General features: G+C 42.6%; 1 protein-coding gene and 1 pseudogene across 8 annotated transcripts in view; one reads left to right on the top strand and one right to left on the bottom strand.

The window, feature by feature from the left end:
- SETD2 (SET domain containing 2, histone lysine methyltransferase) overlaps positions 1-9,759 on the bottom strand; it is a 157,266-nt gene extending 147,507 nt beyond the window's left edge. For 2 of the 8 annotated variants that reach the window (XM_050942384.1, XM_050942386.1), the window contains exon 1: positions 8,152-9,405. In XM_050942384.1, coding sequence (XP_050798341.1) covers positions 8,152-8,189 — 38 coding nt within the window. In that variant the 5' untranslated portion in view covers positions 8,190-9,405. Of the gene's footprint in view, positions 1-8,151; positions 9,416-9,514 lie in introns of those variants that run through there. The other 6 variants (XM_050942382.1, XM_050942381.1, XM_050942380.1 and 3 more) reach the window with 5 other exon arrangements.
- A 4,906-nt stretch (positions 9,760-14,665) lies between these two features.
- Positions 14,666-24,357, top strand: part of LOC127046014 (tubulin beta-8 chain-like) — a 43,338-nt pseudogene continuing 33,646 nt past the window's right edge.

Here is a 24,357-nt window from a genome sequence, read left to right as displayed (position 1 = left end):
ACTTTAATATCTATGAAGTGACCAAACAGAAGTTGCACAATTCCACTAATACAACCAGGATCCATTTTTTTCTTTTAAATTAAGCATAATTAAATGCAAACAACCTATTTTTAATGCAGCATTAAGTTTACACATACGACCATACAACTCAGGAAATTACACTTAAATTTCTCATTGTACTGTTAGTACATCCCTGTTGCAGAGGCAGCACTTTTCGTTACTAGTTAGGATACTACATGTATATCTTATAGAAACATATATATACCCTCAATACATGTATACTTAAAGCTACTTAAAAGTTCTGCCCTTTATACTTCTGAAGTCTAACTTGTTACTGACATGTTAGACCTATAAAACTAGAAAGTATTTAATATTGAAGAATTAAAATACTATGCTAACTGTTTCTGTCCACAATGGGACAGGACTTCACAAGATAATAAAGCCAGGCAGAAAAAGGTTTTTTTACCTGCTTCAGATTTTAGCATCTGTCTCATAATGGTTTGTCCAGCTAATCAGAGGCCTGAAAACATATTGTACGTGCTACAATACCTAGCAACAGCTAGGATATACTAGCAACCTTAACTCCTGCTTTTGTTATTTTTCATCCATCCATAACATCTACAGTAGTTAAAAAGAAAAAAGCGTTACTGACTTGGTCATGCCATTTAGCATGGAGCAGTTACGATGTCAATGCAAATACACAAGTCACTGCAAATATTAAACACTATTCGGTGTTCAAAATAACTATTTTGAAGTGCTCAAAAGCTGCTACATTTAGAGGACACACCTTTTAAGAAAACAACAATCAAATTGAACACCTAATTATGCAACTACTCGCTAGATGCCATTTCACCTCTTTCTTCCATTCCCTTCCTTCCACTTTCTAGAACTATCCCATGTCAAAGGGACACACTCAGTCTAGATCACTTCTGTCTATTATCACCACACACCTAGAATTACTATCACTGGAAGCTAGGGGGGAAAGTATTTGTCCAGTCCTAGTTTGTTAACTTCGTGCATTTGACAGCATTTTTCTGTCAGTTTTCCTTTTTGTAAGAATCTTTTACACCAGAAGCAGAAAACAAAGAGCCTTATGAAAACAGAGGGAAAATTGTAAAACTACAGAAATTGGCACAGGAACTCAGTGGTAGATGAAGTATCTGAAATGTAGTGTAATTTATACTCTTTCAATTAACTTAATTTCAGGTTGACTGTGTTCCTTCAAGACACTGTATGCAGCATGGCAGGGTAGATTTGCCATGTTTCTTGAGACATAAACATATGGAAGAGGAAGAGTGATACAAGGGAGATGACTAAGGTGGAAGCTGTGTGAGAAATAAGAAGAGAAATAAGAAAAGCAATGGAGGGGAGAAAGCGCAGAGCAAGAAATCCCTCTCCATCGGCCAAAAAAAGCGAGGGAGCTCAAAGTTAGATATCCAAGAACAGAAAAGGAAAGAGAATTCTTAATACAGGAAAGAAAAGTCCAGCTCTGATTTGTAAACAACAGATTTTTTATTTTTCAAAGAAAGAAAATTAACTGTTGGAGAACACGAAGTTGGAAAAAGAAAAATTAGGTTAGAGCATGACAGAACGTAAATTATACAGGACCATTTTACACACAATAAGCTTGTTGTCCTATTATAAGTGCAAAGTGATCAGCAAACCGCCTCATGTAATTCCACTCAACTAGTTCTCTACCAAAGTCCAGAGAATAGGATCAATTTTTGTAAAATCCAGAAGGGGGGTTTCCAGTTAGAGAACCGTAACACCTGTATAATTTAAGCTATACAGGATGATTGCATAAAGTATAGCTCTAGTTGGGAACTCAACATACAATTACCACATGAATACTCTGCAGATAATTAATGAATTATTCAAATAACTTAACCTGCTTATGTGAACAAGTCAGTAAGCTATTTTCCCACAACTGGGCACTGTGCACTGTTCAGTTCTACATTACCTCAAAGTATGTTCAAACTGGGTGGGACAATTATATCTAATTTAAATTATGGAGCTGACCCTGAAAACATTTACGATTAGGTGCAGACTCAACTGCTGAGAGTAGTCCCATTGAAGCAAGCACTACACTATGTAGTAAGTAACTGAAGGGTTAGACACTATTGTTCTCTCAGACACATAGGAATAATTTTCAAACTTGGCTGCCTAAACCTAAGCACCTAAAATCCATATTCAGAGACCAAAATATAGGTGGCTTGATTTTCAGTGAAAGCTGCAGATGTTTGGCATATCTTACTTCAGCTGGAACTGTGGTGTCCAGTGAAAGTTAGGCCACTTCTTAAGGTGTTTAAACAGAGATAGAGGTGCCTAACTTTAGGCATCCAAGTTTGAAAGTTTTGGCTGTAAGTATTTACATTCAAAATGGGAATAAATGTACTGGATTCAACTGATTCCTCATTAAGCCTTCAAGTGGTGTGATTAGCCACTTCAATGTAGTCCAGCTATCAATGCAATTACAAGATTCACAATGTACATTTCAGGAGCACAAGAGAACTGCATTGAATTTATAGCAAACATTTTGGGGACAAAACTGGAGGTTCAAGTCTATTATTATTCATTGTGTATCCCTTCCTGTAGAGAAAAAAATATTGAAAATAGGAAAGATGTACCAAAGTAGTGTTGCCCAATACAATTTGTGCCTGCAGAAATTTATGTTTCAAAGTTCTGAAAAACGGAATAGTTGTCATAAAATTACAGACTGCATATATACAGATTCTAGAAATAGAAAACAATGGGTACATTAATTGCATAATTTAACAGAAATGCTACATACATTTGAAAATACACTTTGGATGCTTTCATTCTTTAAGACTGACTTGCCTGAGAGAATAAAAAAGGACTGAAAATTATTCACAGCACTCCAATTATAAGTGGTGTAAGCAGAAATCTAGGGCACTGACAGTTTTCTGCCTGGTTTCAATTTATTTACTGAACAACATTGAGATGTTTTAATAAAAAGATGTATACAAACTTGGACCTGCAAGCTACAAATTATCTGTTTTTATGGATATTAGGCTCAAAATCTAAGTTGTACATGCATCATATAATTGTCATTTTTTTCTTTAAAAAGCTCTTTCTTAGAGAAGCAAGTGACACAGTGCAGTAATATCAAGAATGTAGTTAAAAAAAATTCACATGCCACGACAGCCAAGTTTCCTCCCTCAGTTTTATGCCCTGGGAGACCATTAGTCTCTCTAATAAGGAAGAGTGATCAAAGGGAGATGCAGCTGTAAAATAAGTCTTTTTCAGTTGCATTAGTGTCTCCCTGATGCATTATAACAACATAATTGAGGGAACTACCTTTCTGATTTAACTATATCCACCTACAATGTGTTTGCCAGGAGCGCCTACCTTGTGTTGAGGGCACTAAGCTACCGATAATTTACTCTTGGGGAAAAGAAAATAGAATTCAGCTGCCAACAAGAAAAAAGTAATCAAATCCCAAAGTGACACTACCCACAAACAGTACTAAATTGCCCAGGAGTCTTTAAAATAGCAGTAAGTTTTGAAAAATAATAAAGTCATGGCAACCACTATAAAGCTCAAATTTTAGACTAAACATTTCCTTAAAATATTTTAAAAAGCTATCAATAATTTTGAATACCATAGTTTTAGGCCCTGATCCTGAAGGGCACTGGTTTTTAAATTGTGGGGCATGCCCCACTGAGGGATACACTGAGGTTATCGGAGGAGACAAGGACCTGACTGGTTAAAAATGAACCATTACCCAGTATACTCAGTGCCATACTGCCATTCTAGTGCCAGCCAGCTTCTCAAGAACCCTCCCAAGAACCCACACCTTCCTCCTCTCTCAAACACTCACCCCGCCAGCCCTAGTGGCTGCACTCAGAATCAACATAACCATGGCACTGCAGACATGTCCTGGCCCCACAACAAAAACCTCACACTTTGGCGTGCGCATGCATTCACAGAGGGGGTGGAACCGCTGAGCATGCATGAGTAACTGTTCTGGGCAGCTGGGATTCAAACAAGGTATACAAGCCTCCTCCCTGTACATGCTGGTCGTTCGGGGATTCCCCCCACTCCCTCCAAACTCTGCACCATCCGGATTCCCCTCATGAATCTCCAAAGGTGGGGTGCAGCAAAAAAAAGTTTGGGAACTTCTGCTGTAGAGTGATCCATATAGCCAGACCTTTATGTGTGGATGGGCAGTGTCACCCATCTAGGTCTGGGGCCTTTGGCAGTAAAGTTGAAGAAGATACAGCCAAGCTATAACCTGCAGCAGAGAGCAAAACAAGAAACAAGTGCAGATTTCAGCCTTATACCGTTCAAATGTGTTAATTCATACTGCTTTTTTGTTGCAGGTAATTCTTGGTGGTGTATTCTAGTTTCCAGGTGTAATAAATGGTTTACAAATATCTGAAAGTAAACTACAAAATTTTTCTCTGAATTTGTCTCACAGTGAACAAATATCTAGTGCCACAAAAGTGTCAGCTTTGATTTGGAAGATTTAAGATGTTTTTGCATTTTCAATTCACTGGGTATTTTAATACATACATAATCTGAACTGAAAAATAAACTGAATTTCTTCTCTAAGAAAATAGTTTGTCCAGCATTTAATTGCACCACTAGCAGCCCTATATGCTCACTAGTAACTTTACTCACATACAGATTACGTTTCCTCCCACTTTAGCCCACCCAAATTCAAAACAAACAAAAAATAACTAATTTGTCAAATATCACTGCTAAATCAAAGTCAATACTATGCAAATTTACAAGAGAAAACCAGACAGATTTACAATGAATGTGACTTTGAATCTGGACACAAAAATTAGGAAAGATTCTCTATAAGGCAGTTATCCAGATATACGGCAAGTTCTATTTCACACAAAGGCAACATGAATTGGCTTTCTTATACTGTGAATTCCACAAAAATTCTAAGTTTTACTGTTGAGAGGAACATGTACCATAAAACATAAGCAGGTGAAAGTGTAAAGGGACTTTAATTCCTTACAAGGAAACTCAAGTCAGTGGCATCATCACTGTACACTCAAGTTCAATATTTTGGCACTTACAAATATAACATCCAACCATGTGATTAAGCAGCTCCCTTCAGTCTAATATATCTAGTGCAAAATTTACTCAGCAATAGTGCCATGAAGAAAAACCACTGCACTAGGTACAAGCCTATTGATTTACTGGTCTCCAGTTAAGGGTTCAAGTCATCTAGCCATTACTGACAGGTTTCAGAGTAGCAGCCGTGTTAGTCTGTATCCGCAAAAAAGAACAAGAGTACTTGTGGCACCTTAGAGACTAACAAATTTATTTCAGTATGAGCTTTTGTGAGCTACAGCTCACTTCTTCAGATGTATGTATAAATATCTCCTGTCTGTGTGTTCCATTCTGTGCATCTGAAGAAGTGAGCTGTAGCTCACGAAAGCTCAAGCTGAAATAAATTTGTTAGTCTCTAAGGTGCCACAAGTACTCTTGTTCTTCTAGCCATTACTGTCACTCTCCAAAACACCAGTATTTATTTATACATTTCAGACATTAAAAGTTACAAATCCTGCTTTTTCAAAATATGAAAATGTATCTCCTCTTTCTTTTCACAGCGACTATACCTAAACAGTACAAGAAATCCATGAATGTTCAGACAGGTCATTAATTGCATTAGCTACAGGGATAAGTAGCAAGTATTTCATTTAATCTCCCATCAAAGGGGGACGAACAGAAATTCTGGAGCAACAGAGTAAGAAATCTGTTACTGACAAGTCTGCATACAGGCTGATAATTTGTACCCTGCGCGGGTACCATATTTGGAGGAAGCCATCTTCTATAGCAGCATAAAATATCCTGCAGCTATCATGATTTGTGTTTAACCTGTGTCCTCCAACATGACAGACAACTGTGCTTTGAAAATACTCAACTGGCTACTGGAACATGCTATGCACTGCATTTTTTAAAATGTGACATTTGAGAAAGGGGAAGGAGATTATTAAAGACAAAGCATTCCTGCCTCTAAAGAAGATGCCATGACTGATCTACTTTATAAAGCATATGCACCTTTTGCTTTAAAGAAGAACATGTGCCTGAATAAGACGTAACACTTGCTTTAACAGAGTGGGAAACACTGATCAGATATATAAGAGCAAGGTTCCAGGATCTAGTACACAGGAGGGCGAGTAGGAAGACAGCTTCTCTATGGATTCTTTACATGACCACACTTCAAAAGGCTTCTCTAACATAACTTTTGTCTGAAGATTTTTCAAAATCCCATCCCTTAATAAATTTATTAAGAGATAATAAACCCGTTGTGATAAAATATTAAAGAAATATTTGTAACTAAAAGTTGTTAAATAAAGCCAATATGAATTTTTATAAATCGGGTTTACGATATGTTTGGAGATTGTTCTAAGTGACTGGTGACTATGCAAGATGATAAATAGGTTTTTTAACATGTATGAGCTTAATATGAGCTACTTATTTTAATACTGAAATGACCTGGAATGCCAAAAATTACACCAACAATTAGGGTTATCTGTTATGAATAACCACTTCTACATACAACTATTCATCATTTGCTAGAAGAAATAAGAGACTCTATGATCTAGGCTTAGTAAAACAGAACCTGAATTCAAACCAAAATCCTTGGCATTTTACTAATTTTAGAAGCATCAGATGTAAGCATCATTCAGCAAAACCTCATTTTGGTTGAAACATAAATCCCATCTGCTCTCCTTGAACATTAGAGATCTTGTGGCTTAAAAGGCTTCGCTTAAAAGGTTTGCACTGTTGTTCAAAATACCCCTTTTTGCCCTTCACACTCATCCAACTATTGCACTGGTAGAGTGCTATGTGCCAGTTGTCTGCCTCCTTCCATCCCAGAGGTGACTGCATTTCAGTGATGCTGCATGCATAAAGTTTATGAAGCACTCTGGGATCCTTCAGGATGCAAAGCATGCTATAAACACAAAATATTATTCAGGACCAGCAGCTAACTGTTAGACTGTTGAGGAAGAAGATGAAAAACACTATTAGCTACTGAACCACCTTCTCCAAGAGGCGATGAAAGCAGCAGCCCTGCCATGCTGCTTGTTGTGTGTGTATGTTTTGGTGAAAATCCCTGGCAGAGAGAAAAACAAACAAACATCAGCCATTAGTCTGTCCCCTCCTCAGGCTTGTACCTCATTGACCGTTTTTCCCTTCAGCTAGAAAATGGGGCAGGGGCACAACATGGCTTTAGTTCAACTTCTCTGAGAATACCATGTTCACCTACCTGGCCAGAGCCTGAGTCCCAACCTGTTACCCATCCCTAAGGGAACTGGGGACGATCCACAAAGGAGCAGGCAGGGAGAGGAGCCATTTAATCATCCACACACAAAAAAGTGGAGCAAGAGCCTCACTGGGAGAGCTGTAAGTGGCAGGGAGAGTGACCACCCCTAGCCTGCCCCCTTCACACCTGGGGGCTGACAGGGAGAACAATCCCCCCCCCATACACTCTCAGGGGCTGGCAGGGAGAGAGACCCACCCTGCCTTCCCCCAGAGACGGGGGGTGGAGGAGTGACCCCCTCCAAACAGACCCCTGGGCGGGGGGGGGGGCGGGGAGAGTGACCCCCAGCCCCCCCCCAACGTACACCCTCGGGGGCTGACAAGGAGAATGACCCGCCCTGCTCCCTCCCCACAAGCGGCGCCTCGCCGCCCCCACACTGCGCCCCTCCCCGGCTCAGCCGTTGCTTTCCCGGGCCGGGCTCTCACTCGAGGCCGCGGATGCGCGGCCTACCCCTCCCGCCGGCTCCCACAGGCCCACAAGCCCCGCGCGCACCTGCCCGCGCCGCCGCCGCCGCCGCCTCGGGTGCCCTTCCCGCGCCAGGCCCCACAGCCCGGCCCCAGCCCGCTCAGGGAACCATTTTGCCTCCCCCCAGCCGGGGGTTAAAAAACCCGGCCTGTCCCCTGGGGGGGTAATCCCACGAGCAGGCCTGGCCCGGGGGGGGGGTAATCCCACGAGCAGGCCTGGCCCGGGGGGGGCCCACGAGCAGGCCTGGCCCCTGGGGGGGGGTAATCCCACGAGCAGGCCTGGTCCGGGGGGGGGCCCCCCCCCGCAGGCCAATTCAGGTGTGTGGGTGCCCCCCCCCAGCCGGCCTGCGGCGAGGGGTGGGGAAATTCAATACTTACTCAGGGGTGGGATGTTCCGGATCATAAAAATCCCCCATCTTCGGCCTCCCCCGCTATCAGCAGCAGCAGCAGCGAGGATCCCAGCAGCCCCCGCCCCGCATAGAGAGAGAGGGGAGGGTGTCAGACAACCCCCCCCGCTCCGCTCCTCCGGGTCCCCGGGCACCAGAGACACCAAACCACCTCCGGGCTGGGGGGATCGGGGGTGCGCGCTCTCCTGCCCCGGCTGCCGCCTTCACATCCTCCCCGGGGATGGGGACACCACAAGGGGCACCAGGGACTGTCCCGGCGGCGAGGAGTTTCTGGGGGTAGGAGGGTGTCTCAGCGCTGATTCTCCTCCGGCCACCCCCTTGCAGCCCACGAAACGCTTCCCATGCACAGAAATCAGCCTCAGGACCAGGAACCTGCCGCTGCTGCCGCCCAGGCCATGGGGCTCCCCTCCATCCCGCGGGGGGAAGGGGCAGAAAGAAGCCGATTTATAATTAGCAATAATCCTCTCCCTCCAAAAGCGATCGCCTTGCCGGGGTGGTGGAGGGAGCGGGGTGGGCTGTGTCCTCCACGGAGATCCAGGCCCCACCCCAAAAAGGAGCCACTCTTCTTCCCAATGAAATAATCCAGCCAAGCAATACAATAAAAAAATCAACCCAACTGAAACCTCCTTCCCTCAGTAACTGTAAATCCTCAAGTTTAGACGTGGACGAACGTGTCTCCCCCGGCGCTGATTCGGTTTCTGCTCCTCTTCTGCTCTAGGTGTTCGATCCGATTCCCTGGAGGAAGGGGTGGGGGGTTCAGAGCCCCTTATGATGTAGTTCTGGGAGTTAAAAGTGGATTATATATTTTAACAGCTCTCCCCTTCCCCTTATCCTGTATTTTTGCTCTTCAGCGGTGGCTGAGCTTAAAGGCTTCTTCCTCGCTCCCTCCTCCTCCTGCTCTGAAACACAAACGGAAACTGTAACTCATCTACTTCCTACTAAGAGAGTAACAGAAAATACAGAGCGCGAGAGAAACAGCGACAAGGCCCCAAAGCAAGCAACTGGCATAAATGCAAGCTGCTGCTCCTTCTCGGCAAGGTAAAGAAGCAATTTCATGTCGGAAACAAACATGGAGCAGGAAGCTCACTATTAAAGGAGACATGTCTGTTTTGTTGGTTTGGGGCTTGCATTGACGATGAGGTTTTTCTTCCCAGATGAGTAGTTTACAGCCTTTTTTTTTTATTACAATGGGAACTAGAAGCATTGCCCTCTCCCCCTTCAAGTACCTGTTCCATGGATATAAACATTCAGTAATTTCCCCAGCCCAAGGGCTGTATTTTTGTCTTCTGTAGATTTTCTGAGAATTTGCATAATCATTACAGCACTTTATTTACCTCCATCCACAGCGTTGGTACTTTTACTTGATTTCTCTCCTCTGGAGTAGCCATTGCACAGCTTGCCTCCAGTTTACAGGACAAGGTAGACTGGTGCATTTGAAGGCTGTGATACTACAAGTCACTCCTGTGGGTGGACTTATTAGTCAGTGGACACAGTAGTCCTCCCATGCGGAGTCAAGTGGCACCACAGGACACAGGTTAAAAAAAACATTTTTCTCAAGTGTTGTTGTAGCCGAGTTGGTCCCAGGATATTAGACACACAAGGTGGTGAGAAAGACAAGCTTTCAGAGCTCTGTGTAAGCTTGAGACCTTGTGTCTGCCACCAACAGAAGTTGCTCCAATAAAAGATATTATACCTCACCCACCTTGTCTACTATTTTTATCAAGTACATTTCTTTACCTATGTTAGCATCTTAGCTTCTTATTAATAAAAAATACTTAGTACTTGCATAACACATCATGACGAAGAGTCAGATGCATGTAAAACATACATCTGACAAAGTGGGTATTCACCTGTTAAAGCTCATGCTCCAATACATCTGTTAGTCTATAAGGTGCCACAGGACTCTGTCGCTTTTTACAGATCCAGACTAAGACAGTTACCCCTCTGATACATAACACATTATGTTCAACATGATTACAAACATTAATCAATCCTCAGCACACCAGAGAGGCATGTATTATTCCAATTTTACAGACTGGGAAGTTGGGGTAGAGAGATTCAATGATATGTCAGAATCTAAGGCCAGAAGGGATCATTATGCTCATTTTGTCTGATATCCTGCATATCACAGGCTATTGAATTTCACCCAGTAATTCCTGCCTCAAGACTGTAACTTCTAGTTGAGCTGGACACATCAGTCATGAATCTAGTGGGAAAGCCAGCAGTACTATTCAGAATTTCCTGATCTCTGGCATGAACCATTGAACCATATTGGTCTCTGATTCTTAAAACAGAAGGAATTTAAATTAGATCCCTATCCCACAATGAGCGCCACATGTCAAGACTGGATGTTTTTCTAAAAGATATGCTCTAGCACAACCAGGAGTTATGGGCTTGATGAAGGAATCACTTGGTGAAATCTTATGGTCTGTATAAAATGGAGATCGGATTAAGTTATCATAATTGTCCCTTCTTGAGTTAAATTCCACAAAGCTATGAATGGATGGGGAGACTCTCATACCCTGACATAGCCCCATTGCAGCTCCATGGAGTTTATTGCAGAATCGAGGTCTTATTTCTCACCATTTATGTTTGTTTAGGTTTTGCATTTCAATCAGCTTGGATAATAAAAGCAGATGAGTCATTTTTGCTTGCTGGTTCTCCTGCACTTGCCTAGCAACTGCAATGTTTATATTGTAGACACTGCCATAAAAAGTTTAAATCCAAACATGCCATGATCCTACCAGCTGATCAGATCTCTGCACCTGCACAGAGTTCCACTGAAGTCAATGGGACTAGAGGTGTCCCAAAGGTCCACGCATGTGGAACAGCTTGCAGGATCAGGGGCAAACAGTTTTCACTGAGGTCTGAACAAAATAATTAAAACATTTCTATTAATTTTGTGGGGAAAAAATCAATAATTAAATCTTGACCCTAAAGTACCTGGTAGTATCTTAAGAAGTTACAAAATTAAGGTTCCAGTTCTGCCATTATATCTGCATGGTTGTCGGTGCAAGGACCTAGCTCCCACAGAGCTGACTTCTGAACTGGGGCCTTAATCTTGAAATGTGGTTTTGAGAGGCATTTGCAAGAGAATCTTTGAAAAGGAGTTTATTGTTACTGAACAGATATTGTATATTCACATATACAAGCTAACCTTAAATGGGATATTAGCCAGTCAGTTTTTTAAACCTCCAGCAGAGATTTGTGGATGATGAAATTTTGTGTAAGATGCAAAGTGGAGTCTCTCAAGTAAGATAGACACCCAAAGCTGATTGATAATCATACACATTTTGGTGATGCAATTGAAAAATATCATAATTAGAATTTCATAAATTAAAGGGCTGGAAATTTTTCTTTGATTTTATCCCTCATTTTTTACAGCAACAGTAAAATAAAACCTGCTACTTAGGCACAATAAAATAATTTTATTCATCAATAACTACTTTAAAAACAGCAAGAAATAATGAATGTTGTTTAGTCAATATAAAAGATCTACAGTACAAGGGACAGTTACCTCTGAATGCATCATGAAAGGGATACAGCCATAGCCATCATCAATTAATTGTTAAGTAACAACATCATTCTCTGTACTGTACAGACAGTCGCCTCCTAATAAGTTTGCAGGGCAATGCTCTGAACCCAGACAGAACCGCTGTGCCTTTGTTGACTTCACTGGATCTCCACATGAGTACAAAGGTTCGCCTGTACGTAACAAGTTGCAAGTTTGTGGCCTAAGGCCCTGATCCCATGAACACTTACACATATGCTTAATATTTACACACATAGGGCCCAATTCTGCAAACACTTACACACATGCTTAACTTTACTACAATGAGTCTTACACCATTACCTGCAGTGAATTCTGCATGGAAGACCTGTGCGCACACATAGTCATGTTGATTTAAGTGAAGAGCCACCATACATGAAACTCATGGCAGTGTTAGGGCATAATTCTTACAGTTAAACATGCATGTGAATTTGTGCAGGATTGGGGTAAAAGGCATTTAAGTCAATGTAAAGAGAACCCATGTGAAGCAACTCACTGGATTAAGGCCTAAAACATAGGCAGAGAAGATAGGATGCCCTGCAAAAGCCAGAAGATGTAATTTAACTTTTATTAATAAAAATATTAGAAATAATAATTTATTAAAGATAAACTTATCTTTACTTCTGCCTTAGCATCTGAAATTCTTAGAACAAAGAACTTTTCAAACTAATCTTGCTCTACTTTCTCTCTAGTTTTTACTTACTTTCCCTTGTATATTTGCATTTTCTAGTGATAATATTATTTAGCAAAAAAAATGAGGAGTCCTTGTGGCAACTTAGAGACTAACAAATTTATTTGGGCTGTAGCAGGGGCAGGGGGTTGTTCAAATTACAATATTATTGGCTGAAATTTAAATTTGCATGAAAACTTTTTTTTAAAACAACCTCCAAATTTGGGATTTGATCCAGCTGAAAGTGCTGCAATATGCGATACGATATTCAATACAACACACAATCTGTTCGGTACACTTGTCAGATAGCATTCAGTGGTGTCTATTGTTAGTTATTAATTGGATATTGTATAAAATTAATTAAATAATCCACATCAATTACTTAATATGCTATTGTGTGGTGACTGTTAGTATGTAGATAATACATGGTTGAGTATGGTTTGTTAGGGATAGCAGCCAAAAAGAATGATTAAGCAGAGAAAGTAATTGTAACACACACAGAACAATGTTCATAGTTTACAAGCTCAGCCCAGCTACAAGGGGCTTGGCTAGAGGGAGTTTCCCATATTAGTTTTCTTGATATGAGGTCATGTCAGGGAAGATCCAAATAATATATAGAAAGCAACAAGGTCCTAATTTTGTATGCACATATGCATGCAAGTAACTATCCACATGAGCAATCCTACTGAACTGATTAGTACACGTGCATAGTCCCACATTCATGCATAAACATTTGCATGTTTGGCACCAAATCATCTACCCATAGGCAGCTCAATTGACTGTATCTGTTCTGGTGTCTACTGTCTAGGGTGCCCAGATAGCAAGTGAGAAAAATGGGATGGGGTGGGAGGTAATAGGGGCCCATATAAAAAAAGCCCCAAATATCAGGGTTGTCCCTATAAAATCACAACTTCTGGTCACCCTACTACTGTCTAGCCACTTAAACACTAGCCATGATAGTAGTTATACAAGAGCAGAGCTGAAAAGAGTCCTGGATACTGGTTTTGTTAAGAAGCAGGAGCAAGCAAAGTGTGTCAAGGACAGTGGATTTGCCACCAAAAGGGACTTTAGCCTATGCTGTTTTAGGCTGTCTATATTCCCAGTAGACTACACTGTGTTTGAACCTATCCAATTCAAATGTTTTAGGTCAACTGTATTTTACCTTTGGGAATCTCTTAAATTAAGGGACTTTTCAATCAGGTTTAAGAGGATGCATTTTTAAATCCCCCATTGGTGGTTATGGGGGTATGAAAGTAACCCTAACTTTTAATACATTATTTTTCTAAAATAAATCCATACAGTGGAATTTATTAATCCTCTTACCTGATGTAGCATTCCCTCAGTATATGCCCTATTGCTGTGCTAGTACAGCTGGGTCTTTGATTTCCCTAGGGGGAGGGAGGCTGGCTGCTCTCTCCTTTTATTGGGACTAACAAGAAGCTGAGGTAAGTCACCACCTGTGTTCTGCCCAGGGTCTGCCTCTAATATCTGTGGGGTGATAAAAAGGAAGTCTGAGGTAAGCCAGCAGGTTCATTTAGGCTAAGCAGTAAAGCGTTTAGGTGTTGCTTCTTTGAAATAGGCTCATGCATGAGAAAAGACTTTGCATCATTCTTTTCTAGGATGATATAGTACTATCTTTCACTTGTGTGGTGTCACTAACAAAGCTTTTCCTTATAAGTTAGTCAACTCATTCTGAAAAGTGACTCTTGAAAAAGGAATTATGGGCTTCTGTAGTTAATGTCTCAACAATTTCTAGATGAAATGTATTCAATTTATGAATGAAAAGTTGTTTCTTCATTTAGTGTGAAGAACCCAGCCTGGGATCTGCTAGTTAAACTATGTTTTTCTCTGGTCTGTATAACATCACCATTAGGCCCCCTAATAGGTGCTACTTGTGTACTTAAAGTTAAGCATATGTGTGTTTGCAGAGTTGGAATCATAGGCAGCTGCTCAAATATATGACTTGATGCTGGTATTTGTTGATATTTGACAACTCACTTTTTGAAGTATTTGGTCATCTTTATAGCTGATTTAATATGAATAGTTTACTTAATAAATAACATTTGTCAACATCTGATAATATTTTTACTACTATTTAACCAGCAATAATTATTAAGAGCTTGATCCTGTGTGCATGTATATTCTGCTCCTGCAAACCATTAAGCCAGTACATAAGGGAATTTATTGTTGTCAGTTTGGCTGGGCTGTAATTAGAACATCATTATCTGTTACTTTGTTAACTCGACTTTTTAATATTTTAGGCATCAATCCCCCAATGAGCCCTGTGTTTGCCGAATCCTGCATCCATGTGGAATCCCATAGACTTCAACAGGGCTTTGCATGGGCATCAGGAATCAGCTCACACAGTTACCCTAGCGCTCTGTGCCTGAAGGCCATTAGATGCCTTATCCAAAATGAATTAAACAATATTCACTAAAGGCAACATCTACCAGACAAGCTGCTGAGGTATGGCCAGCGTAGGGCTGTTGTCCTAACTGTACTGTGTAGTCACTGGTATTATTAGACAGATTTTTATTGAACTTTGAAACCATATGTGCTTGCATAATAGGAGCAGTGCTGCCAACCCCAGAGATTTAAAAATCATGAGTCAAACCCTAGTCATTAGATTGACTTAAAAATCATGAGATTTAAAAAAACAATTGGATTCTCCATATTCTTCAGTTTTTTTAGTCCTTAGGTTGCACTTCAGTCACATTTTCAAGTTCTTTTCTGCAACCATGACAGCTGAGGGTCTCGTATATTCGTGTGACTTGGGAAGCAAGGGCTTTTAGATTAACACCAATTATCATGTGTTAGTTGCAATAAAATAAGCAGAGTTGATGACATGCAGGAGATAGCAGTTACTGTTGTGTCCAGTTGATCGTACTCGTGGGTTAATATTGGACTCCTAAAAACTTTATCAATAAAAAAATGAATACAGCGTTTTAAAATGTATTCATAGGATAACACTTTGTTCTCATGATTCTCCTGTCAGTCTCTTGTGCACATGGAAAAATGGTGCAGCAAGATTTTGTGTGGTGAATAAACATAATATTGGGATTAGTATTTAACCACAAGACGTAGATTTAGTTAAAAAAAAGTCATGTTTACCTCTGAATTTCCTAGTGTGCCTCATCTTCTGATAAGCTCTGCAAACACTTATGCATGTGCTTAATTCAGTATTGCCAACACCAAATATTCAAAAATCATGAGATTATTAAAAAACAGTCTGAGGTTCTTTTGAATTGCTTTCTGTTTTTTGAGCCTGTAGGTTTCACTTTTTCAAGCTTTTCTCCACAATCAAGAGGGCTGAAAAATTCTTAACCCAATAAATAAATAATTTAAATAAAGCTCAGATTTTCTTTATTCCCAGGAACTGGGGCCTTAAGAAAAACACCAAATGTTCTGAGATTTAGAACATCAGGAGAGGTGGTAGTAACTTTAAGCATATGAGACATCACTTAGGCTCTTCACATGTTTAAAGTTAAGCACATGAATGAGTGTTAGCAGGATTGAGGCCTTGGACTATAAATTCCTTGGGGCAGGCTCTCCTTCTTTCTGTGTGCTGTGCAGCACCAAGCACCTTATTTGGTCAACACCAAGAATACTAAATTATAGTGTGTGGCACAGAGCTGCCTGTATTTCTGTCTCTCTCTGCTCTATACCCTTTTGGCCCAGTGTCTTTATTCATTTTGTTCCTTCTCAAGACCGCCCTGTCCCTGACATTTGCAAGCCCTGTCTGTACTTTGTCCCACAGTGCCCCCACGCTTTAGTCAGCCTGTGGTTCTTCACAACCATCAGAATATGGTGTTATGTGACATACTAATGGTGCTGAGGTAGTTGCCCTGTGCGAGAAAATGGCAAATTAAAGCAGACACAAAAATCATATAGGTGGCAATGATACCAACCAGAGCTGAACTGTTTGAAACTTGTGACACGCTTAGAATGGAAGGTCCCGGGGTCCTGAAAGAGGCAGTTGCTGCTTTGCTCTGATTTTGTATATATGTGTTTTAACTGTATTTTTGAAGCGTATTTAGTCACCATACTCATGTTCATATATACTCTTTTAAGAAACACAGCTGCCTGACAAAAGCAACCAGAGAGACAGCCTTGAACTGAAGCTTTCTGTCTATCACAGAACAGGTACTCCACAGGACATGCGTGAGGCAGCGCGCCCACATTCTAGTAGAGAGGAGGCCAGCGAGCTCTTATGGGCTCAGCCAGCACTATCCAGACACACCTGTAAGACTTGCTGTGCCCGGAAGGAGGAATCTTAAAAAGGGAACACCTACCACAGGAAGGGGATGTGACTAGGAGAAAACTAGGGAATGACTAGGGCAGAGGGCTTGGAGAAAATGGCCTACAAGGATAGAGCAGCAAAGAGGAAGACATTTGCAGACCCTTCTTCCCCTGAGACTTCATGGACCAGGTATAAAGTTGGGGGTACCAAAAAGAGGGGCTGGAGGCAACCCTAACCCTAATCAAGGACACTAAAAGCTGCAGATAAGTTGAACCTCAAAGGGGTGACCAAAAGATTGGAAAGAAACTTTTTGTTTGGACAATCCCTTGTATGCCACAAGCAGGGAAGGACTCTGTGAGCAGCCCAAAGGGTCCCTCACCCACCTCAAGGGGTGGAGAATGCGGGCATAACACCTGATACCAGGGTGTATACTGAGCTTAGCAGTTCTGAGCAAGATGGAACCTGAGCAGTAGTGTAAATGGTTAGCGGACATGCGACAGCAGCACAGGGCTCAGCAATGACAGCTCCAGCAATTGCTGCAGCCGTAGGCTACCTGACAGCAAGTTCAAACCACGCAACAGCTGCTGTGGGGACTGAAGACCCAGCAGCAGGAGTTACTCAAGGAAATGATACAAGAGATAGCGTTAGCCCTATACTCCCACAGAAGGCCAATGGGATACGCTTCCACTGAGGCGGGTCCCCCACCTGTATCTGTGAAGCTAACCGAGATGGCACCAGACGATAATCCTGAGGTCTTTTTAGTTACATTTGAGAGAGTGGCACTAGCATCTCTGTGGCCCTCTGAGCAGTGGGCTTTTTAGTTCCACACTTGACTGATCTGGCACAGGCAGGCCTACCGTAGCCTGGACTTAGAGGAGGCTAAGGGCTGTAAACAAGTAAGGTTTGTCTCCCAGTTGATGTGCAAATTAGGCTCCCTTCTGAAGATCATGTCCCTGAAAACCTCAGTGTTCCACCTCCAGACAGGTGGCCTAGTGGAGCAATTTAATGAGACTCTGAAGGGAATGTTGAGACACGTCGTTAGTAAATACCCCAAGCACTAGGACAAGCTATTCCTGCCACTCCTGATTTTCCTAAGGAAGGTCCTGCAGGCCTCCACAGGGTTCTGTCCCTTCAAGTTACTCTATGGCTGCCAACCACAGGGAATTCTTGGCCTTGTTATGAGAAGGCTGAGAGGAACAGGGCATAGGCGCCTTACGTGCAGCCCAATATGTCTTACAATTCAGGGAATGACTCGGGGACCTAGGGGTATTTGCAAGAGAGAATTTGAGAAAGGACCAACCTACTCAGGAACAAAATTATAATTAAGGGGCACAACTACAGACCTACCTTGATGACTGGATCCTTCAACAGCTTTCTCAGCTGAGTCAAAATTAATGGCCCGGTGGCAGGGTCCGTTTGAAGTTGTTAGACTATTGGACTATGAGACAAAACTGCTAGGTGGAAAGAAGGAAACTAAAATTTATCACATGAATCTTCTTAAACCTTGGAAGATGCAAGAGGCCTTGCTGATAATTCCCTCCCTTACAGAGCCCGAATTAGGGCCCCAAGTATGCAGCAGCCAAGAACCAACACCAGTGGCAGTACGCCTGCACAGAAGAAGAAACTTCTCCAATTGACTAATGACTTTGGGACTGTATTTCTTCCTCCCCCTCGCCCTCCGTGGGAGAACGCAGTCCAATGCCACCTTGAGATCACCTCAGGCCAGCTAGTCAGAGAGAAGCATCTGCCATTCCTACGCAGGATGTGGGACACATTCTGAGAAGTGTGAGCAATGCTGGAGATGAGGGTAATTAGGGAGTCCAGAAGTGAATGGAGGATCCCTATAGTTCTAATTCCCAAACTGGATGCTTTGATTTTGCATAGATTTCAGGAAGCTTCATTCCATTTCGACATTTGATGCTTACCCAATACCAAGCGTAGAGGAGTTATTACAGCAGCTAGGACCAGCAAAGTCCCTGAGCACTATTGACCTGATGAAAGGTTATTGGCAGATCCCTCTGTTCCCATCCTCACACAAGAAAACTGCTTTCGCAAACTCCTTCAGGTATTTCCAATTCGACACTAGGCCTTACAACCTCCATGGGGCTGCTGCAACTTTCCAACTTATGAATAGGATCCCCAGTCTGCATCATCAGTATGCTGTGGCCTACCTAGATGATGTTATTTACAGTCCTACTTGGGGAGATCATCTACAGTACTTAAAAGCAGGGTTAAAAGCCCTTCGAGACACAGGTCTTGCAGCCAACCCCGCAAAATGTTGAATAACCATGACTGAAGTAATCTATTTGGGGTACCACGTAGGGGGCACCCTTATGAAACCAGTGATCGACACGGTACAGGCCCTAACGGATGTCCAGTTTCCCAGGCAAGTGAGGCATTTTCTTGGCCTGACATTCACAGCCCTTCGCCTCATTCACAGCCCTCCTGACAGACGTCATAGAAGGTAACAACTCAGAGAAGATCCAATACAATGGGAACAGTGAGGAAGCTTTTAACAAGCTGCAAACACCACTGTGCCGGATGCCCATGCTCTTCAACCCTGATTCCCCCTTCCTCCCGCCCAATGAATTCATATCACACATAGATGCCTCAGGTGTCTGTCCCAGTGCCATGCTTTCACAGGACTTCAAGGGGGAGGAATACCCAATCCTATGCCTGAGCAGGAAGCTATTCCCAACGGAAAAAGCCTACTCAATTATTGAAGAGGAGGCACTAGCAAATGAGTGGGCGGTGGATTCCCTCAGTTATTAGCTGCTGAATAGCCCCGTCTCCTTGACCACAGATCAAGCCCCCACATGCTGGCTCCGTACCATAAAAGACATAAACCTGTGTATAATGCGATAGTACCTTGTACTGCAACCCTATAGTCTCAGAGTGCAACACTGGGAGGGAAAGGACCATACTTGTACTGATTTTTCTTTCAGCAGGAAATTGGAGACGAAGATGACCAGCCTTAAGACGGCCTTTCCAACTTGAGGGGTACGGTTTGTGAGGGGACACTCTCAGAGGAGGTTAACGAGCTCTTATGGGCTCAGCCAGCACCAACCAGATACATCTGCAAAGGTTGCTGTGCCTGGAGGGAGGAAAAGGAAAGCATGCCACCACAAGAGGGGCAGCTAGGGGAAGAATGCTGTGCCTCAGAGACAGCTGGGGACAGGGATAGAGCAGCGAAGAGGAAGACAGTTGCAGACCTGCTGCCCCTGAGACTTCATGGACGAAGTATAAAATGGGGGTGACCAAAAAGAGGGGCTGGAGGCAAACCTTAACCCTGATCAAGGACACTAGAGTCTGCAAATAAGATGAACCCCAAAGGGGTGACCAAAAGACTGATCCCCTTTTGCCTTTTTCCCTTTACTCTGATTCTGCCTCTTCCAGTGGATGGAGAGGGGACGGAACCTTTTTGTTTGAAGAATCCCTTGTATGCCACAAGCAGGGAAGGACTCTCTGAGCAGCCCAAATTGTGATCTAGTGGGGACTCAAGAGGGCCCTCACCCACCACAACTTGACAGTGAAGAGCATTTGAAAGACACTGGCAATGTGCCTTAACCATGTTCTGGAGGGAGCATCAGTAGGAGCGTGATGGGGTGTTCAACCCACACTGGAGAAGAAAGAGTTAATGGAGACCTCATGGGCCTGCCACCCCGACCCAGAAAGGAGCAGTGAAGGTGAGTCCTCCAAGCAGCCTAGGGAGGCTGTGAAAGAAGCAACCTATCAGGGCCCAGCGGGCTCACATAAAAGGGAGTTGCAGGGCAGAGTAGGTTTAGTGGCTGCTGGAGGCTCAGGATGTGAGGACTGTGTCCCTGAGGGGCTGAGAGAATTGGTAGCACCTTGGAGAAAGCACTTGCTGCCAGGGCCTGGGGGAACCAAAGGGAGCTCCTGGCTGGCTGCTGGAACTTGCTGGCTGAATGCCCTGGGATAAGGGTGAAGAAGGTGCTGGGGCCGTGGGGAAGTGGCCCAGGGAATTGAAACAGCAGAGACTGAGGTTAAAGAGATGCAGCAGGAGGCTGCTATCCACAGGGTTCTTGGGCAGAGACCCAGAGTAGTGGGCAGGCCCAATTCCTCCTGGGCCCCCCGCCCACTCACCACTGGGGAAGTGGCACAATTTGGACTGTGGTACTAATTCCCCTCCTCCTGGAAGGGAATAACCGTAGATGGTGACATGGCCGGAGGGCTGAGCCATGAAGCAGACACTATGGTACTTGGACTGAGTGAGGTCTGCAGGCGGAGAAGATGACGGGAGAGGCACCACCAGAGTGAGTACTGGCTAGCAGAGTTAATCCCTGTGATGACCAGCAGGAGGTGCTGCTGTGGTGAGTGGACTCCATCACAAGCAGTAAAACAGTAGTTTGGGCTCCATGGTCCATCTGGTAGAAGGCAATTCAACTGATCTCTGTCAATAAGGTACCCAGCTTTTTTGTGCCTGTGGATACCAGTCGAGCTGGAACTAGGGTGAAGCCACCAAGTTACAGCATATAAAAAATTGAACCATCATCAGTTGGGGATAACTATTGGTCACTACATATTTGAATTTTTTTTGGCTTTCAGTGGTTGTTTAATGTTGAAGTCGCTCTTTGCTTGTTAAATGCAGAGTGGCACTTTTCTAGACTAAAATATCCCACCAAATTTGGTAAGAATCTTAGTGGCAACAGCTGAGTTGGAAGCACAAAATAAGATCAATTTTTTTTTCATGCAATAACTCAAAGCCCCAAAGGGATATGTATGACAGTGTGTAAAGAAGCTTTTCCCAAGCTGAGATCTTAACTGTAAAGATTCAGTGTGGATTGAATTTTTACAGCAAAATAATAAACCTTTGGAAATGGATTATTATAAAGGAAAGGCTCATTTACAGGCTATTAACTATAGTGGTTGTAGTAAGCAAATAACACTATTATAATGTGATTGTGCCACAGTACACTAAATTAACAGCTTTAGCTAATTAATATACCGAAAGATGATGTGAACATCCAGTTTCTTGGCTGTCCTTATATTCAGCTGTAATGTAGATTAGCCTCTCATTGATTGGAAATGGGGATAGGGGGAGTCTTTTCTGAAGCTAGAGAGTTTTAAACCGAGAGAAACACTTAGGGTGGTGTCCTTCCTTAAATGGAGATGGAAAAACGTTGGACCAGAAAGTCCTATGACTGTTGGAAGTGCCAATTGGTCCAAGAAGAAGCAAACAGCAAAATGGGGTGGTGCTGGACACCTGTGCCATTGGTGAGTGGAAGTGTGCCTAGTGACATCCCCTTACCACACCCTCCCCCCCATTTCTCCAAGGCGGAAGAACATAGCCTCCTTCTCAGCAGTGGAGGGGAATGAGGAGTAAATTGGCAGGGGGAGTTCAGACTGAAGTATAATGAACTACAGTTAAAATACTATTGATAGAGGAAACAAAGGTGGTGATTTGGCCTGGTTGAGATAGGAAGTGTTAGGATAATATTGTACTTGGGTATTGGTTATAGAGAGAATCAGAGTAACAGCAAGTTTAATGTGTGCACTTCTCAAAATAGGTTATTTCATCAAAGCTTGAAGGGTGGCATTTTAAAAAATACACCCTGCCTTAGTCTAATTCTGCTCCTAGTGAAGCCAGTGGGACTTTTACCACTGACTCCATGGCAGCAGATTGGGGCCAACACAGAATGCAGCTGAAAATCCTCTGCTAGAACTGCAAACAGACTTCCACTGTTTTATATGAGTTAAGCCTGGGAACATACAACTGAGGGGTAGTCTAAAGATGACCTGTAGAGCAGTGGTTCTCAAACTGGGGGTTGGGACCCCTCAGGGGGTCGCGAGGTTATTATAGAGGGGGTCATGAACTGTCAGCCTCCACCCCAAACCCTGCTTTGCCTCCAGCATTTATAATGGTGTTAAATATATTAAAAAGTGTTTTTAATTTATAAGGGGAGTCACACTCAGAGGCTTGCTACGTGAAAGGGGTCACCAGTACAAAAATTTGAGAACCACTGCTGAGAACCATAGAGGATGATAAAATGGATTTGTGCCCTCTTTTTTTCCACTTCTTTTAATGTATACAGAAGATTTGGAAGGGTTTTGTTCATTTTTGTTTCCTGCTAGGATTTGTGTGTTGGGGTTTTTTTTTTATTTTTTTTTTTAAACCTTAGAACTGTCCGCTGGAGAACACTTTGGAAGTCCAGAGAACTGGAGCTGCAGTTTTCTTAGTTCTTAATAGAAAGGGTGTTGAATCTTCAACAAATGGATCTTTTCTCTCAGATATTAGGGGGAAAGAATGCAAGCCAAAATAGGGAAAGAGCAGATTAAAGAATATTTAGATAAGTTAGGTGTAGTCAAGTCAGCAGGACCTGACACAATTCACCCTAGTATACTTACGGAACTAGCTGAAGCAATCTCGGAACTGTCAGCGATTATTTGCAAGGACTAGTGAAGGATGGATGAGGTCCCAGAAGACTGGAGAAGGATAAGCATAGTACTTATCTTTAAAAATGGGATCAAAGGGGACCTGGAAACTATGGACACCAGTCAGCCTAACTTCAATATCTGGAAAGATACTGGAACATTGTTAAACAATCCATTTGTAAACACCCAGAGGATAATGGGGTTATAAGGAATAGCGAACATGTTTGTAAAAAAACACATCATGCCAAACTAACCTAATTTTCTTCTTTTCTGGGGTTACTGATCTACTGGCTAGGACAGAAGCTGTAGGCATGATAGTCTTGATTTTTAGTAAGGTTTTTGATGCCATTCCACATCACATTTCCCTAGTTTGTTTATTAGAATGTCATCTAGATGAAATTACTATAAGGTGGGTGCACAACTAGTTGAAAGACTATACTCAAAGAGTAGTTATCAACAGTCAAACTGGGGGGATGTGTCTAATTGGGTCCCACAGGTGTCTGTCTTGGGTCCAGTAATATTCAATATTTTTATTAATAATATGAATAATGGACTGGAGAGTACACTTCTGAAATTTGTGGATGACACTACACTGAGAGGAGTTGCAAGCATTTTGGAGACCAGGCTTAGAATTCAAAATGATCCTGACAAATTAGAGAATTAGTCTGAAATCAACAATCTGAAATTCAGTAAAGACAACTGTAAAGTACTTAGCTCAGGAAGGAAAAATCAAATGCACATCTACAAAATGGGGAATAAGTGGCTAGATGGGAGCACTACTGAAAAGGAGCTGGAGAGTATAGTGGATCACAGATTGACTATGAGGCAATAATGGAATGGAGAGGAGTTGCAAAAAAGGCTAGTATCATTCTGGGGTGTATTAACAGGAGGTAATTGTCCTGCTCTGCTTGGCACTGGTGAGGCCTCAGCTGAAATACTGTGTCCAATTGTGTCTCCCACACTTAAGGACAGATGTGAGCAAATTGGAGAAAGTCCAGAGAAGAGCAATAAAAATGGCAAAAGGTTTAAAAAACCTGATGTCTGAGAAAAGATTAAAAGAACTGGGCTGCTTAATCTTGAGAAAAGAAGATTGAGGAGGGGACCTGATGACAGGCTTCCAAGTATGTTAAAGGCTGCTATAAGAGGACTGTCATCAGTTGTTCTCCATGAGGCTAGGACTCTTCAGCTTGGAAAAGAGGAGACTAAGGGGGATATGACAGAGGTATATAAAATCATGAGTGATGTGGAGAAAGTGGATAAGGAAAAGTTATTTACTTATTCCCATAATACAAGAACTAGGGGCCACCGAATGAAATTAATGGGC

Source organism: Gopherus flavomarginatus, chromosome 2 (genome assembly GCF_025201925.1).
Source record: "Gopherus flavomarginatus isolate rGopFla2 chromosome 2, rGopFla2.mat.asm, whole genome shotgun sequence".
In the NCBI taxonomy this organism is placed as follows: Eukaryota; Metazoa; Chordata; order Testudines; family Testudinidae; genus Gopherus; species Gopherus flavomarginatus.
This window is presented reverse-complemented; position numbering and strand designations above follow the sequence as displayed.